The sequence below is a fragment of the Bufo gargarizans genome, chromosome 2 (genome assembly GCF_014858855.1).
Source record: "Bufo gargarizans isolate SCDJY-AF-19 chromosome 2, ASM1485885v1, whole genome shotgun sequence".
Classification (NCBI taxonomy): domain Eukaryota; kingdom Metazoa; phylum Chordata; class Amphibia; order Anura; family Bufonidae; genus Bufo; species Bufo gargarizans.
Genome location: NC_058081.1, coordinates 545,155,865 through 545,174,809, shown reverse-complemented (window position 1 = coordinate 545,174,809; position 18,945 = coordinate 545,155,865). Strand labels below are relative to the sequence as shown.

Sequence of the window (18,945 nt, the reverse complement as noted above, 5' to 3'; positions counted from 1 at the left end):
TAGTTGAGGGCCTGCTGGTGAGCTGACCCTGTAAAACATTATGGTTGAGGGCCTGCTGGTGAGCTGACCCTCAAAAACATTATATGCGAGGGCCTGCTGGTGAGCTGACCCTCTAAAAGATTGTAGGTGAAGGCATGCTGGTGAGCTGACTCTGTAAAACATTATGGTTGAGGGCCTGCTGGTGAGCTGACCCTCTAAAGATTGTAGGTGAGGGCCTGCTGGTAAGCTGACCCTCAAAAACATTATATGCGAAGGCCTGCTGGTGAGCTAACCCTCTAAAAGATTGTAGGTGAGGGCCTGCTGGTAAACTGACCCTCTAAAACCTTATATGCCAGGGCCTGCAGGTCAGCTGAACCTCTACAACATTAGGAGCGGGGGCAGACTAATAAGCATGTTGATATGATGGAAAAAAAGGAGGAGGACGAGAAAAGGAAGATTGAACCATATACCTTTTTTTTGTGGTGGAAGGGGTGCATGGGAATACAGTGTATTCAGTACATTATAAAAAACACATTTAAAGTGTCTTTATGTTCAGCCACTTTCCTCTGGTGGAGTAGAGAATGCAAGGGGCAATCCAGGCCTTTTTCATTTTTTTTAAGAGTCATCCTGTCAGCATTTTCAGTTGACAGGCAGATGAGCTTATGAGTTATTATGCCCCCAGCAGCACTAAATACCCACTGTGACAAAACGCTGGCGGCAGAGAAGGCCAGCACCTCCAATGCGTAGAGAGACAGTTCGTGCCACATGTCTAGCTTGGACACCCAGTAGTTGTAAGGCACAGATTGATCATTGAAGAAGCTGACACGGCATGCTATGTACTCCTTCACCATCTTAGAAGATTTTTCCCTCCGTGTGACATTAGGCCGCGTGGCGGGGTGTCATAAAACTGTCCCAGGCTTTGGAGAGTGTTGCCCTTCCTCTGTTAAAACTGCTGTGTGTTCCCCTCGTCCCCTCGGTTGCCCAAAGAACTACGTACTCTGCCGCCAGCGTTGTCAGCTGGAAATTTTTAGAGCAATTTTTCCACAAGGACCTTCTGGTATTGCAGCATTTTACTTGTCCTCTCCACCAAAGGAATGAGAGATGAGAAGTTCTCTTTGTAGCGGAGGTCAAAAAGGGTCAACAACCAGTAATCGGTGTTGTCCAAAATGCGCAAAAGGCGTGGGTCACAGGAAAGGCAGCATAACATAAAGTCATCCATGTGTGCCAGAGTCCCAACAGGCAAGACTTTGCTGTCGTCATCAGGAGGATGACTCTCAATCTCCTCATCCTCTTCCTCCTCTTCTGCCCATCCACGCTGAACAGATAGAATTAAACATCCATGGGTACTACCCTTTGTAGTGGAGGCAACCGTCTCCTGCTCCTCCTCCTTCTCATCATCATCATCATCCAATTTGCACTAAGAAGACGAACTGAGGGTGGTCTGGCTATCACCCTGTATAATGTCTTCCCCCATTTCCACCTGTTCCACATGCAAAGCGTCGGCTTTAATTGTGAGTAGCGAGCGTTTGAGTAGACACAGAAGTGGGATGGTGATGCTGATAATAGCCGCATTGCCGCTCACCATCTGTGTTGACTCCTCAAATTTTCTTTAAACCTCACAGAGGTCAGACATACATGCCCACTCCTTGCTTGTGAAGAGTGGAAGCTGACTGGAAAGGCGACGACCATGTTGCAGCTGGTATTCCACTACTGCACTCTGTTGCTCACAAAATCTGGCCAATATGTGGAACGTGGAGTTCTAGCGCGTGCTCACATCGCACAACCTACGGTGAGCTGGAAATTGTAGGCGCTGCTGCAGCATTGACAGACCAGCGGAAGCTGTCGATGACTTTCGGAAATGGGCTCGCACGCGGCGCACCTTCACCAGTAGATCAGGCAAATTGGGGTAGGTTTTGAGAAACGAATGAACCACTAAGTTGAAGGCGTGGGCTAGGCATGGGATGTGTGTGAGCTTGCCGAGCTCCAAAGCCGCCACCAATTACGGCCATTATCAGACACAACCATGCCTGGTTGTAGGTTGAGTGGCGAGAGCCACAGATCAGTCTGGTCTCTTATACCCTGCCACAGCTCTGCGGCGGTGTAAGCAGATCAGCTTAAGCATGGCCTGTTGACGCTTCCCCACTGCAGTGCTACACTGCTTCCAGCTACCGACTGATGGCTGACTGGTGCTGCAAGAGGATAATTCTGAGGTGGAAGTGGAGGAGGAGAAGTGGGGGTTGGAGTCACTAACGTAGGTGGTGGCAGAACCCTGATGGAATTAGGGCCCGAAATCCTTGGCATCGGTAGCACCTGTACCATCCTAGGGTATGACTCGCTCCCGGCCACCACAACGTTCACCCAGTGTGCCGTCAGGGAAATGTAGCATTACTGGCCGAAAGCACTTGTCCACGTGTCAGTGGTTAAGTGGACCATATCAGTAACTGCGTTGGTCAGGGCACGTGTGATGTTACGGGAAACATGCTGATGTAAGGAGGGCACGGCACACCATGAAAAATTGTGGTGGCTGGGGACTGCTTAACGAGGGATGGCTGCCGACATCAGGCTGTGAAAGGCCTCAATGTCCACAAGCCTAAATGGCAACATTTCCAGGGTCAGTATTTTGGAAAGTTGCACATTTAGTGCTATGGCCTGTGGGTGAGTAGCTGGGTATTTGAGCTTGCGTTCAAATGCCTGAGGTAAAGACATTTGTACGCTGCACTGGGAAACGGAAGTGGATGTGGTCACTGATGGTGCTTGCGAAGGTCCAGGTGCAGGGTGGGAGGCATCCGGGCCTGCACATTTGATAGGGGATTGGCCAGCACATAACACAGGGGAAGAGGAGGTAGTGGTGTGACCCGAAACACAGATTGTGGACCCAGGCGTTCGGCCCACCTATTACGGTGCTTTGATGCCATGCTGGTGGTTTTAAGGTTGCTAGTGTTCACGCCCCTGCTCATTTTTGTATGGCACAGTTTGCAAATTACAATTCTTTTGTCATCCACGCTTTCCTCAAAAAAGCGCCAGACTGCTGAACACCTACCCCTTGGCAAGGGAGATTTCCGCAAGTGTGTGCTGCGGGGAACAGTTGCGGGCTTGTTTGGTGTGGCCCGCCTTCTCCTTTTTGCCACCCCACTGCCTCTTCCAGCCTTTTTGCGGTGCTGCGGATCCTTCCTACTCTGTACTGCTGTCCTCGCTCTGCTTGCCACCTTCCCAGGTTGGGTCAGTGACTTCATCGTCCACCACCTCCTCTTCCACTTCCTCACTATGCTCATCCTCCTGACTTGTTGACCTAACAACAACCTCAGTTATTGACAACTGTGTCTCATCCTCATCATCAACCTCTTGAGACACTAATTGCCATTGACTTATTGGCAACTGTGTCTCATCATCAGCATCCACCTCATGACACACTAATTGCAGTTTTCCGCCGTCATCTTCTTGTGACTGTGGATGCTGAAGAGTTTTGGAATCAGGGCACAAGATCTCATGTCCCTCTTCAAACGGGCTTGTCGAGAGGCCCAATTGAAGGAATGGCGCTTCTCGGAATATCCGAATGTGGGATCACTTGTTTGGCAAAACCATGGTGGGAGGAAGGAGGATCAGGGTGAGGATTGTGTTGACCAGACTTTTAGCTACTGAGCCTGGACTTGGTGGAAGACAGGGTGGTGCTTTACCGACTGGAAGCATTTTCTGCTGTTATCCAACTGACCAACTGGTCGCACTCGTCAGACTTCGAGAGCATTGTCCTGCGCTGCCCTGCAAGCTGGGACATGAAGCTAGGTATTGTGGATGATTATTTTTCTTGTGCTCTGGCAGCAGGCACAGTTTCAACGCGCCCAGGGCCTTTGCGTGCACCATCAGCATCACGGCCACTTCTCTGTCCCTTACTGCTCGCCTTTTTTATATTAAATTTTATATATGCTTGAAAGTATGTCACACGTACAGTAGCGTTGGATTTGTAAGTGTATGCGCAAAAAAATAAAAAAAGCTATTTGGGATGTGGAAACGTCACACAGGAGATATACCGCAGATAATGTCATGGCTGTCACCAGCGGCTTATAAAAAATTACAGTAAATGTCACAGGTATTTGGGATGTGGAAACGTTACACAGGAGAAATACCGCAGATAATGTCGCTGATGTCAGCAGCGGCTAATTTAAAATTACAGGGAATGTCACAGGTATTTGGGATGTGGAAACGTTACACAGGAGATGTACCTCAGGTAATGTCACTGTCCGCAGCGGACACCGTCTACGGAAAAAGTACAGTGGATGTCACAGATATTTTTAGGATGCGTGCACGTTAAACAGGAGTAGTGATGTCGCGAACATAAAATTTTCCGGACGGCGAACGCAAATTTCCGCAAATGTTTGCGAAAGTGCGAACTGCGCGAACCGCAATAGACTTCAATAGGAAGGCGAATTTGAAAACCCACAGGTACTCTTTGTGGCCACAATAGTGATGGAAAAGTTGTTTCAAGGGGACTAACACCTGGACTGTGGCATGCCGGAGGGGGATCCATTGGCAAAACTCCCATGGAAAATTACATAGATGACGCAGAGTGTGGTAAGTTGAAATCGCAATGCGATTTATATAACTTGAATTAATCACATTGCGATTTCAACTTTCTCAAATCCGACAGTACATTCTAGCATGGAGCCGTTCCCATGGTGATGGGGACGCTTCATGAGCACGGAAGTCGGCAGAAGTTCTAAGTTGAAATCGCAATGCGATTTATAGAACTTTAATTAATCGCATTGCGATTTCAACATAGAGCTCCTGCCGACTTCCATGCTCATGGAGCGTCCCCATAACCATGGGAACGACTCCATGCTAGAATGTACTGTCGGATTTGAGAAAGTTGTAATCGCAATGCGATTAATGCAGGTTATATTAATCGCATTGCGAATTCAACTTAGAGCTGGGTTCCTAATGGTTGTATTGCTAGAATATAACGAAGATTGAGAATATAGTGCTATATTCGTTATATTCGTCAATTCTAGCAATACAACCATTAGGAACTTAGCTCTAAGTTGAATTCGCAATGCGATTAATATAACCTGCATTATTCGCATTGCGATTACAACTTAGATCTGAGTTCCTAATGGTTGTATTGCTAGAATTGATAACGAATATAGCACTATATTCTCAATCTTCGTTATATTCTATCAATATAACCATTAGGAACCTAGCTCTAAGTTGTAATCTCAATGCGATTAATATAACCTGTATTAATCGCATTGCGATTACAACTTTGTGACACTGCAGCTTCAGAATTAATCTAAGATGGATGCTGTCCTTGCTCTTTGATAGGCGGTGGGAGGGTCTGGGAGGGAGGGTATGCTGATTGGCTGGAATGTGTCTGCTGACTGTGAGGTACAGGGTAAAAGTTTGCTCAATGATGACGTATAGGAGGCGGATCGAACATCGCATATCTTCGCCCGCCGCTGGCGAACGCGAACATGCGATATTCGCCAGGAACTGTTCGCCGGCGAATAGTTCGGGACATCTCTACACAGGAGATGTAACACAGCTAATGTCACTGGCCGCAGCGGACACCATCTACGGAAAAAAGTACACTGGATGTCAGTGATATTTTTTGGATGTGCACACGTTACACAGGAGATGTAGTGCAGCTAATGTCACTGTCCACAGCGGACACCATCTACGGAAAAATTACACTTGATGACACAGTTATTTTTTAGATGCGCACCCGTTACACAGGAGATGTAGCGCAGATAATGTCGCTGTCTGCAGCGGCCTAACTATTGCACGCTATTTATCGCAGGATGCGCTAAAAATAGATATTGCTGTCACACAGAACAGTCCTTAAAAGGACTTTTGGGTCTGTAAAGTTTTAGCAATTTAGCGCAGGTTGCACTAAAAATATATATTGCTGCTGCCACACACAACAATAGTCCTTAAAAGGACTTTTGGGTCTGTAAAGTTTTTGTAATTTAGCGCAGGTTGCGCTAAAAATATATATTGCTGCTGCCACACACAATAATAGTCCTTAAAAGGACTTTTGAGTCTCTGACAAGAAAAAAAAAACCACTATCTTTCCCTTCCTCAGCACAGCTCTCTCTGACTAACACTGTGCCGAACACATGTCATCGGGTGCTATATAGCACTGGATGACGCGTTCCAGCCAGCCAATCACTGTAATGCCAGTAACCAACATGGCTACGGCATTACAGAGAGGGGCAGCACCTACCTGCACATTTATTGGCTGCGTAGCAGGCAACAAATCTGCGTGGAGGAGACTCGAGCATTGCACTCGAGCACATGCGGTATTTGGCCGAATACCGCCATGTGTCAAGCATCGAGATGCTCGAGCCGAACTGGTGTTCAGCCGAGCATGCTCGATAAACACTAGTGTGTTTGTATGTCCGCTAAAGGAATCCGCACTGTCGCATTTACAATCACGAAATTTTGCACACAGGTACATCAGGTGTCGGGAAGGTTTTAGATCGGGTCTCGGCTCTCTAGGACGTACCGTTCCTGAGATATTCTAAAAAAGATGCATTATCCAATAGAAACTGCCATACACACGGTGACATGACCCTTATTAGCCAATAGAAGTTTGCAGGCACTTACTCTCCGCATACACACAGTTTTTCACCAGGTTTCCATAACAATCCAGCCATTTTTCTTTAGTGGAGCAAGTATAAGGCTGGCACTCAATTATGTGGGATCAATCAAGATGATGATTTATTCAGATAAAAAACAGACATAAAATTAAAACCATATATTGAATGTGGTAAAACAATGATTAAAATTTGTGGAAATATAGAACAATATATATATAACAATATATGAGAATAAGACCGCAAATGAATGAGCACTGGGGACAACAATCTGTGGGTGGTTGTCAGTGTCCCTAAAAGAGCACGAGGTGCATCCTAATGTGGAGTAATAACCTTCCTGATGGAATCCTCTGGTAATAATCAACACTTGTCCGGAAGTGGCCTGTGGCTAGATAAGAATACTGATCCAGAGAAAAAAGTGTATAATTATGGTTGATGCGTATGTATCAAATGGTAAGTCACAGAGTGGATACAATGCTGCAGATTGGTGTTGCAGCGGGGCCGGATCTTGCTTACGTTACAATTCAGGCGTGTGGTTATAGCTGATACCAGTGTATCACAGGGTGAGTCGCAAAGTGGATACAATGCTGCAGATTGAGGTTACAGCGGGGCCGGGTCTTTCTTACCCTCAAGTTCGGGTCCGGTCACTGAAAAGTCTCTCCCTCTCACCGCTACTCACCACGTCTTGTCAGCTTCCGTGTACGCTGTTTGGCGTCCTCGCTCAAGACAGTTGTCACGTGATGCTAGTCTCGCGGGATTTGCCTGTTAAGAGGTCCGGTCTGTTTCTTCTCAGGGTGATTACAAGTCAGATTTCTATGGAGCGCTCCGATATCTGAGAAACTTTCTTAAAGCCTTTGGATCCTTCTTTATGGGGGTGAACGAGCCAGACGCGTTTCGGGGACGTCTCTCCCCTTCCTCAGTGGCTCTTTAGTGCTATAGGTCAGCTTTAAAGGGGCAGGGCGCTGTGGATGACACTGTTAAGGGAGCGGAGTGCTGTGGAGGTCACAGTTAAGGGGACGGTACGCTATGGAGGTCAGTGTTAAGAGGCCGATTGCCACTTTTAAAGGGGCGTGGTGTCGTGGAAATTACTGTTAAGGAGATGAGGTACTGTGGAGGTCACTGATAAAGGGGTGGCCGCTGTGGAGGTCACTGTTAAAGGGGCAGGCCGCTGTGGAGGTCACTGTTAAGGGGGCTGGATGCTGTGGAGATCACTGTTAAATGGGCAGGCACTGTGGAGGTCTCTGTTAAGTTGGCAGGGAACAGTGGAGGTCACTGTTAAGGGGACGGTCTGCTATGGAGGTCAGTTTTAAGGGGCGGCCGCTGTGGCAGTCACTGTTAAAGGGGAGGGTGCTGTGGATGTTACTGTTAAAGGGGCAGGCCACTGTGGAGGTCACTGTTAAAGGGGAGGGCACTGTGGAGGTCACTGTTAAGAGAGAAGGGGACTGTGAAGGCCACTATTAAAGGGGCAGCACGGTACTGTGATGTCACTGTTAAGGGGGCCTGGAATGGTGGAGGTCACAGTTAAGGGCACTGTAACCTATGGTCAGTGTTAAGGAGCGGGTGCTGTAGAGGTCAATTTTAAGGGGGGGTCCTTGTAGAGGTCACTGTCAAGGGGATGGAGCGCTGTGCAACTCACTGTTAAAGGGGTAGGCTGCTGTGAAGGTCAAAGTTAAGGGGGTGGACTGTTGTGGAGGTTCTATTTTAAGGGGGCAGGGCACTGTGGGGGGTCAGTGTTAAGGGGTGTGTGGCTGTGGAGGTCACTGTTAAGGGGTGAGGTACTGTAGATGTCACTGTCATGGGGGATACTGTCGATATCTTTTCACGACACATACACAAACATTAAATGCTAGTCTAATATGTAAAGCTGAGTGCATGTTTGTATATATGTATGTATGTCCGCTAAAAGAATCCACACACTCACATTTACAATGACGACATTTTGCACAGCCGCCTCCTGTGACTCGGGGAACGTCATAGACTATGTTTTGAGTGGAAATTTTTACTCCGCGCATTCCAATTATTTGCCACACAATACGCTTAGTAACCTAACTGCCAAACTATAGAAGCCATTGTCTGTTGGCAGGTTGCATATAGCAACCATTCACAGCTCAGCTTCTATTTTGCTACAGGTCATTAATATGAGCTCTGATTGGTTACTATAGGCAACGGAGGACATTCTTAGTATAAGACAGCTTATGCGTGACTTAATATTATTTCGATTGTGATGCTTAGCCAATGTTGTTGTAGAGGCTGATGGAAATCACATGACCTTAAGTGTATACTAATTCTGTGGGGTTTTATATACTGTCAATTAAAGACAATAATACCCCGTAAAAAAAAAAGGAATTCGATTGGACAACTGTCGTCAGACTCTAAGAGAAAAGCTGTATAAGGGGGCGTGTTATTATGGAAATCACTGTTAACAAGATGGGGTACTGTGGAGGTCACTGTTAAGGGGGCAAGGAACGGTGGAGGTCACAGTTAAGGGACTGGTCTGCTATGGAGGTCAGTGTTAACAAGCAGGATGCTGTAGAGGTCATTGTTAAAGGGGCGGGCCCCTGTGGAGGTCACTGTCAAGGGGGTGGGCTGCTGTGGAGGTCCCATTTTAAAGGGTTTCTATCACTTCGCTGCACATATTTAGCTGTCAGACACTAGCGATCCGCTAGTGTCTGCTCTGCCCAACCATTCTAATATAATTGTTTTTGGGGCAGCCGTTTTGCTAAAAAAAGAACTTTTATTAATATGCTAATGAGCCTCTAGGTGCTATGGGGGCGTCATTAGCACCTAGAGGCTCCGTCTACCTTCAGAAACTGCCGCCGCCCAGCGCGTCCCTCCAGCCCGCCCATCTCCTCCTGAATGCGATCCTCCTTGTGAGCGCCTGTATTCGGCGCATGCGCAGTGAATGTCTGACAGCTTCCCTGCTCAGACATCTCCACTACGCCTGTTCCTCGGAGCACTATGGCGTCATCGCGCAGGCGCAGTGGAGATGTCTGAGCAAGGAAGCGGTCAGACATTCACTGCGCATGCGCAGAATACATACGCTCACAAGGAGGATCGCATTCAGGAGGAGATGGGCGGGCTGGAGGGACGCGCTGGGCGGCGGCAGTTTCTGAAGGTAGACGGAGCCTCTAGGTGCTAATGACGCCCCCATAGCACCTAGAGGCTCATTAGCATATTAATAAAAGTTCTTTTTTTAGCAAAACAGCTGCCCCAAAAGCAATTATATTAGGATGGTTGGGCAGAGCAGACACTAGCGGATCGCTAGTGTCTGACAGCTAAATATGTGACACCGAAGTGGTAGAAACCCTTTAAGGAGGCGGAGCACTGTGGGGGGGTCAGTGTTAAGGGGTGAGGGGCTGTGAAGTTCACTGTTAAGGGGGCAGGGTGCTGTAGAGGTCACTCTTATGGGGGATACTGTCGATATCTTTTAAGGACACACACAAATATTAAATTAAATATATGAAATATACCAGTGCGAAGTCGAGTCCTTCTGCTAGTCCTTAATATAAGACAGTTGACATAAGGAGGAGACAGTCATTGTACTTGTATTATATATTTACTACTTCCTTGTAATTATGCACACATGCCTTAGGGTAGGTTCACACTGCTAGAATTGTCCAATCCATGTCCATAAAAAAGTCAAGAATAGGACATGTTCAATTTTTTGGAAGGAACACAGAACAGACGTACAGATGCAAACACACATTGAAGTGAATAGGTCTGCACCCAACCCATAAAAAGCAGATCGAATACAGACAAAAAACATGGTCGTGTGCATAAGCCCTTATTCTAATATGAAGCAAAATTATGATTTTTACTCTCTGTGCAAATCTGCTACAGGATCTACGAGGAAGCGTAATCAACATTTGCAAATTTATTGGAAAGGAGTTAGATGACAAAGCAATAGATTCTGTGGTTGAAAATGCTTCTTTCAAGAACATGAAAGAGAACAAGATGGCGAATTTCACTATGCTCCCACCTGGTTACATGGACCATGAGAAGAGCCACTTTATGAGAAAAGGTAAAAACATGTATCACAGTGGAAAGTAAACATATATGATTACAAGCTTACATCTTTAATAGATGGAAAACCATGTTGCCTTACTGACTGGCTTCGTCAGTACAACTATGTTCATTCTAGAAGGGTAAAACCTAAATTGTATGTTGTACAGCAAAACAAATCTAGGTATTTGAAGTGATAGATTGATCAGAGTTTAGACATTTCCCTTTATTTAGTCTTTAAATATTTATTTGCTCTCTACAAATTGCTACAGTATATCCATCATGCTTCAAGGATTATCAGGACAATGTTAGAGTCTAGGCTGTCCCAAATGATCTCTACTAAGATATAAGAATAGAGTGGTAAGAAATGAGTACAGGGTCACTGTCTGTAGCCACCACCAGCAAACTCTAAATCTGCTACCTATCTTTCTTCACTACTGTAAGGCTACCATAGGTAGTCACCAGAGCCCACCATAAGGCCAGTTGAACTTGGTTGCTAGAGACTCAGATTATGTCTGTGGAACAAGGCAGCAAAAAACAGGTGTAAGTGCAAAGTGTGCAGACCTATTAGATGTAGTAGAAGAGTAGAGGCGGCTTTGCGGTTCACCCGGCGGTCGTTTCACGTTTGCGCATTCGCGATTCGCTGAACTTGCGAACATATGGGGATGTCCGCCGGCACCATATTCTTTTGCATTGCGCCAAACTTTGACCCATGACACATCCATCAGGTGGGACAGGACAGCCAATTGAGACGTTTCAGCACATGGACACACCCCAACCCTATAAAATAACCCAATCTGGCAGCCATTTTACATTCTGTGTAGGGAGAGGTTGCTTTGTGGAGCAGGGACAGGCTGTTAGGGGCACCAATTGCTAGCTAATAGGGCCATAAATTTTAAGGACTGGTATAGGTGTGCTATAGATAGATGTGATATACTGAGGGGTGTGATATACTTATACTTTCTAACATAGAAAGTATATTATAGTGCATTTGTATTGTACAGCAGTTCTGTGCGGTTCTGCTGCGATACCGTAGCTATATAGAGGAACAAACACTATTGGAACAACTAATTGCAACGGGTGTATTATACCTGTTGTCCCCCAAAAATACTGATTGAGGGGTGTGATATACCTTCTTCCACAAAATATTGAATGAGGGCTGCCATATACCTATTGCCCCAAATAAACAGGGTGGTGCGATATAACTGTTTTGGTAAAAAAAAATAATTGAGTGGTGTGATATACCTGCTTCCACAAAATACTGATTAAGGGGTTCAATATACCTGCTTCTACCAAATTTTGATTGAGGGGTGCAATATACCTGCTTCCACAAAATACTAATTAAGGGGTTAGATATACCTGTTTCCACCAGATATTGATTGAGGCATGTTATATACCTGCTTCCACAAAATACTGATTGAGAGCTGCGATATACCTAATTCCACAAAATACTGATTAAGGGGCTTGATATACCTGCTTCCACAAAATACTGATTGAGGGCTGCGATATACCTGCTTTCACAAAATACTGATTAAGGGGTTTGATATACCTGTTTCCACCAAATATTGATTGAGGCCTGCGATATACCTGCTTCCACAAAATACTCATTAAGGGGGTTGATATACCTGCTTCCACAAAATACTGATTGAGGGCTGCGATATACCTATACCCAAAATACTGATTAAGGGGTTTGATATACCTGCTTCCACAAAATACTGATTGAGAGCTGCGATATACCTACTTCCACAAAATACTGATTAAGAGGTTCAATATACCTGTTTCCACCAAATATTGATTGAGGCCTGCGACATAATTGCTTCCACAAAATACTGATTAATGGGCTTGATATACCTGCTTCCACAAAATACTGATTGAGGGCTGCGATATACCTGCTTTCACAAAATACTGATTAAGGGGTTTGATATACCTGTTTCCACCAAATATTGATTGAGGCCTGAGATATACCTGTTTCCACAAAATATTTATTAAGGGGTTTGATATAACTGCTTCCACCAAATATTGATTGAGGCCGTTGATATACTCGCTTCCACAAAATACTGATTAAGGGGTTTGATATACCTGCTTCCACAAAATACTGATTGAGGGCTGCGATATATCTGCTTCCACAAAATACTGATTAAGGGGTTCGATATACCTGTTTCCACCAAATATTGATTGAGGGGTGCGATATACCTGCTTCCACAAAATACTGATTAAGGTGTTCGATATACCTGTTTCCACAAAATACTAGTTGAAGTCTGCGATATACCTGGTTCCACAAAATACTGGTTAGGGGTTCGATATACCTGTTTCCAAAAAATATTGATTGAGGCCTGCGATATACCTGCTGTCACAAAATGCTGATTAAGGGGTTTGATATACATGCTTCCACAAAATACTGATTGAGAGCTGCGATATACCTGCTTCCACAAACTATTGATTAAGGGGTTCGATATACCTGTTTCCACCAAATATTGATTGAAGCCTGTGATATATTCCGCTTCTGCACCCTCCTCATCCTCTGTATTTGCATCCTCCTCATTCTCTGCTGTGTGCACTCCCAAATACACCATCACCACCACCACCACCACTATAGCCTTTCCACTCAAGTCACAGGAATTATTTTTCCATCCAATCCCAGACCTTACATATACGCATCCATTCTTAACACTGGATGAGGAAAGGAGGTAGCAACTGACTACAGTACCCAGATCAGCCCAAGGAGGGAGGTCCCCGCTGTTGCTGCCTACTCCGAGATCTCAAATGTCAGTGGTGGTGAAGGTGATGATGATGACGTGTCAATGGACATCACGTGGGTGCCCATAAGAGAGGAAGAGGAGGGGAGTTCAGAGGGAGAGACGGAGCAGCAGAGAGGGAGTAGAAGGTCGAGAAGCAGGCAGAGCTTGCAGGGCACAGGAGACTGCAAAATGTATCTGGAGCAAGCCATCCACCATGCACGGTCACTTCTGGCGCTCCCAGAATGCCGACACATGGCTCCGCAGTGTGGGCTTTTTTTTAAAAGTGTCAGCTGCTGTCAATGGTATTGCCATCTGCAGCCTGTGCTGTCAATGCATAAATCGGGGTAAGCCCAACACTCACCTAGGAACAACCACCTTAAGAAGGCACTTGGCCTCCCATTACCGAGCCCAGTGGGAGCAACGCCGTCAGAACCCACAAAGCCACACTCCCGACGTCCACGTCCTGCCTATTCTCCTCTCTCCTCCCATTTGTCCTCCACCTTCCACCGTTGCATTGTCGTATTCATCTGGCAGAAGGCAGGATTCCGTGGCCCAAATGTAAAATGTTAATGATGCCGCATAACACTGTTGCCCAACTGCTGACCGCTGGCTTGTCGAAAATGGTAGCCCGCCAACCACTGCCATATAAACTGGTGGACTCAGAGGCCTTCAGAAAAGTTGTGGCCTGGAAGGATATATTTCTCCCAGAAGGGCATCCCAGAGCTATATGGCCACTTTCAGTGGCAAGTGAATATATCTCTGGCACACAGTTTCGGTGCCAAGATACATCTGACCACAGATAAGTGGTCTAGCAAACACGGGCAGGGAAGGTACATAACTTGTATTGCCCACTGGGTAAACCTTCTGACAGCCGTAAAGCATGTAACCCATGTCTCCCGTGTGGATTTGGTGTTACCGCCAAGGGTTGCATGCAGGACTGCCTCCTCTTCTTCTCCTCCTACTCCATCCTCCGTCTCCTTCTTGGCTGACTCCTCCTTTTTCACTGCTACCGCCTCTTCCGCTGCGGCCCCCAAGCTCTCCAGAACCTATTCGACGTTCCAGGTGAGACGTTGCCATGCTGTGCTGCGGCTGTTGTGCCTGGAAGCCAAGAGCCACACCGGTCCTGCAATGCTTTCAGCTCTGCGGTCACAGGCCGATCAGTGGCCAACCCCGCTCAATTTGACAGTTGGTAAAGTGGTGTGCGAAAAATTACACACGCCCTGAACTTAGTCGTGCAACGATTCATTGCCAAATACCCCGGGGTCCAGGACGTCTTTCGGCAGGCCAGGAAAATCTCTGGCCATTTTAGAAGGTCTTACATGGCCATGGTTCAGCGTCGACACCACTTGCCCGTCAGACTTCTTATTTGTGACAGCCCGAAGCGCTGGAACTCCACCTTGTATATGCTTGATAGGCTGCGCCAGCAGAAACGTGCCGTTAACGACTACCTGTACGAACTCTGCAGCAGGACAGGTTCTGGGGAGCTTAGTTTCTTTTCACAGCGCCAGTGGCTGCCCATGCGCGACGCATGCAGACTTTTGCGGCCATTTCATGAGATCACCAAACTGGTCAGTCGCAGCCAGGGTGCCATCAGTGACATCGTACCTTACGCCTTCTTTCTGGAGCGTGCATTGAGTCGTGTCATTGATCAAGCCGTCGAGGAACAGGAGCAGATAAGGAAGTTGCAATGCTGAATAAATTCCTAGGGGGGGCTACTCCATCTGACATAAGTCAGCAGGAGTCTAAAGAGGAGTCACAGGAGGATGGTGTCTGGGGGGAGCAGGAGGAGGAGCAATTTTCTGGGATCCTTGTTGTCCGTGTATGGGGGGAGGAGACTGAGGACGACATTCTCCTGAGCAATGAGCAGGAGCCAGGCCACTCCACCACTTCCAATTTAGTGCTAATTGGGGCCTTCATGCTCCAGTGTTTGAAGAGGGACCCCCGTATAAAAAGCATGAAGGGAAAGGACAAGTACTGGGTGGCAACGTACTTAGACCCCCGGTACAAACACAAAATGGCGGACATGTTACCAGCATCACAGAGGGCTGTTGGAATGCAGCATTTCCAGGTCTTGCTGCGAGAGATGCTGCATTCTGCTGTTGCGGGCGCTGGAAGAGGAATTTACACACACAGAGAAACAGATGCGGGTACCAATCCTATGTGTTGGTCAGTTCGGATATGAGGTCATTCTTGCATACAACCCATCGACAGCCGCCCTCCAGATCCAGCCTCAGGGAACGCTAAACTGAAAGGTGTCCGACTACATCGGGTTAACGGCCGATGTGGATGCTCTGAGAAGTGAGGAACCCCTGGACTACTGGGTATGCAGTTGTGGCCAGAGCTGGTACAATTAGCCATGGAACTCTTGGCTTGTCCGTCGTTGAGTGTCCTGTCTGAAAGGACGTTCAATGCACCAGGGGGGATCGTGACCGATAAGCACACTCGCCTAGCTGAAGACAGTGTGGACTACCTCACATTTCTAGAAATTAATGAGGCATGGATCTCTGAGAAATTCAACACTTGTGACGATCTCGTGTAATTAAATTTCCTCAGCCCACACATAAGCAAAGAATGGTCCTTGTCTTCTGTATATACAGCAGCATAAAAGGCCTTTTCTGTCAGGTGAATGCCTAATCTTTGGGGCTTCTACTCCAGTGGTCTACAGTAAAATTTTATCCAGTGACCGCCTAATGTACCTCTAGCCACATAATCACAAGTTCTTTTCTGTCAGGTGAATGCCTAATTTTTGGGGTCTGTACTGGCCCACAGTAAAATTTTTATCCAGTGACCACCTTATGTACTTCCAGCCACATAATCATAAGTTCTTTACTGTCATGTGAATGCCTAGATTTTGGGGCCTGTACTCCAGTGGCCTACCGTAAATTTTTTATCCAGTGACTGCCTAATGTACCTCCAGCCACATAATTACAAGTTATTTTCTGTCACGTTAATGCCTAATTTTTGGGGCCTGTACTCGCCTACAGTAGAATTTTTAACCAGTGACCGCCTAATTTACCTCTAGCCACATAATCACAAGTTCTTTTGACTGCCTAATTTTTGGGGCCTGTACTCCAGTGGCCTACAGTACAATTTGTATCCAGTGACCGCCTAATGTACCTACAGCCACATCATCACAAGTTCTTTTCTGTCAGGTAAATGCCTAATTTTTGGGGCCTGTACTCGCCTACAGTAGAATTTTTAACCAGTGACCGCCTATTGTACCTCCAGCCACATCATCACAAGTTCTTTTGACTGCCTAATTTTTGGGGCCTGTACTCCAGTGGCCTACAGTACAATTTGTATCCAGTGACCGCCTAATGTACCTACAGCCACATCATCACAAGTTCTTTTCTGTCAGGTGAATGACTAATTTTTGGGGCCTGTACGCCCGTAGCCTAAAGTAAAAGATTTCTAGGCTCCAGCAGGGCACATTTTTGAGAGTTTGCCTTTAAGATGCATAAAAATGGCCCCTGATTAAAATACATATTTTTGGGGGGAATTTTTGCCAATGATCCCCCTCTGGTATGTCACTGTCCATGTTGTGAGACTATTTGTGCACTTCTAGTCAGTATTTGGTGGCTGCAAATATGACCTGAAGGTTTTTTAGGTTTGCCTGCCATTAAAGTCAATAAGGCCCACTGCAAACGCGCAGTTTGCAAACATTTGATGTTCATCCATCACTATAGAAGAGAAAAACAAGCCAGAGTCAAAGACATGAAAATTAATAAAAGCCAAAACAGAAGACAATGGGTTAATCCAGAAATAGACCAAGGAGTAAAAGCCAGGAGAATCAGCTAAAACCTAATCACTTTAAAAGAGGTTATTCCAGAACCAAGTTGAAGTCAATTCACAGCAAAAATGCTGCAATGTTCTGAGAACACAGGGCAAAGAGGAACCAGGAAGACAGAAAGTGCCTGATTTATATCCCACACTTAGCTCTGGGATTGGATGCCCAGCCAGGGACCTGAATGGCCTAGCATCCAGACTAATAGATCAACCAACCAGGTTCCTAACAGCAGTGTTGTTCAAAATATGGTAGCAAGCATAAAAACATTGTCTGTCTTATGCAAGACAATGTTGGTGTAGTGGAAACTGCTGGGGTTCTCCAGGAATTAAATGGGTTCTCCAGGAATTAAGAAAATGAAAATACTTAAATATTACTTTATTACAAATATATTCCCAAATACTTTTCACTAGTTGTAATTGCTCATTTTGTCTGTGGAGAAATCATCATGGGACATAAAATGGCCGCTGTCCTATTAGTACACACAAAACTTGCTCTAATCACACAGCAGGACAAGTTACTTCACAACACTGAGCTAAAGAGCTGCCTCATCCTTCTCTCTGCTAAACTTGTCAGGGATTATGATCCTGAATACAGTTTAATGTGATCTTCAGATGATTCTCTGTAGGAAAAGAGTTCATGAGGAAACATCTGAAGTACAGAGAGGACGGACAAGACAGACTGTGGTAATGTGGGGCTGCGGTAATGTGGTGCTGTGGTAATGTGGCCGACTGCATACAAATACTGCTGCTCATTAGCCACATCCCCACCTCCTCTCTGTACTTGTTTTCTCATGAACTTAATTTCTTACAGAGATTCAACTAAAGCTCTTCAGAATTATAATCCCTGACAAGCAGAGCAGATATGAAGATGAAACAGCTCTTTTGCTCAGTGTTCTGAAGTAACCTGTTCTAATCACTATGTGATTAGGGCAGGTTTTGTGTGTAGTAATGGGACAGTTGCCATTTTATTCACCTAATAATTGCTCTCTAAAACAAGTAGCCATTATAACTAATGAAAGGTATTTAGGAATACATTTATAATAAAGTAATATTCATGTATTTTCATTTTCTTAATTCCCTGAGAGCCCCATTAAAGTGTTTTTTTTTCCATAAACCACATTTATCACCTAACTACAGGATAAGTGATAAATGTATGATTGCTGGGGGGTCACATTGCTGGGATCCACACATCTCCCGAGTGTGAAAGAGTGAAAGAAGTGGTAGTGTCCACGCATGACCAGGACTCCATAAACTGTCTATAGGACAGATGAAGACAGCTGAAACTATGCGACTAACAGAGAAAAAATGAGTACAGCACTTGACTATCTTTGTCAATCTCATGTACGCTGAATGGAGCAGTAGTCATTCATGCGAATACTGCACAAAAAGTTGATTTCAACAGATATAGGAAACTGACAGACTCCATGGATGGAAGGCTTATAATTTATTATTGAAAAGAAGGGCAGCTATATTCAGTCACTGATTTATTTATTTAAATGTCAGCAGTTTCTTTGTAAATTTTGAACACACAAAAGATACCAAAATGTAGAAGCACTCATAACCAATTAAACAGAAATGTATAAGGCAATGCTATTGTGCTTCTGATATATACTAATGTTTATCACTAGGTAAAGCTCAAAGAATAATATAACACCCACAATAATAACTGAGCCATCCTATACCCATAAAATAATCTAATTCAGTCTTTATTGTTACACGTAGGTAAAATGTACATGATACAAGGATAAGTAGCAGAAAAGGGCTCATGCACACGTTCAGTATACTGGACGTTTTTTGAGTTCAGTATGCAGAACATATACTGAACCATTCATTTCAATGGTTCAGCAAAAAAT

The 18,945-nt window shown here is 45.5% G+C and overlaps 1 protein-coding gene across 3 annotated transcripts in view; it reads left to right on the top strand.

Moving 5' to 3' along the window:
• Positions 1–18,945, top strand: part of LOC122926652 (sulfotransferase 2B1-like) — a 98,582-nt gene that overhangs the window by 71,584 nt on the left and 8,053 nt on the right. For all 3 annotated transcript variants that reach the window (XM_044278084.1, XM_044278085.1, XM_044278086.1), the window contains one exon: positions 10,407–10,587. In XM_044278084.1, coding sequence (XP_044134019.1) covers positions 10,407–10,587 — 181 coding nt within the window. The remainder of the gene's footprint in view (positions 1–10,406; positions 10,588–18,945) is intronic.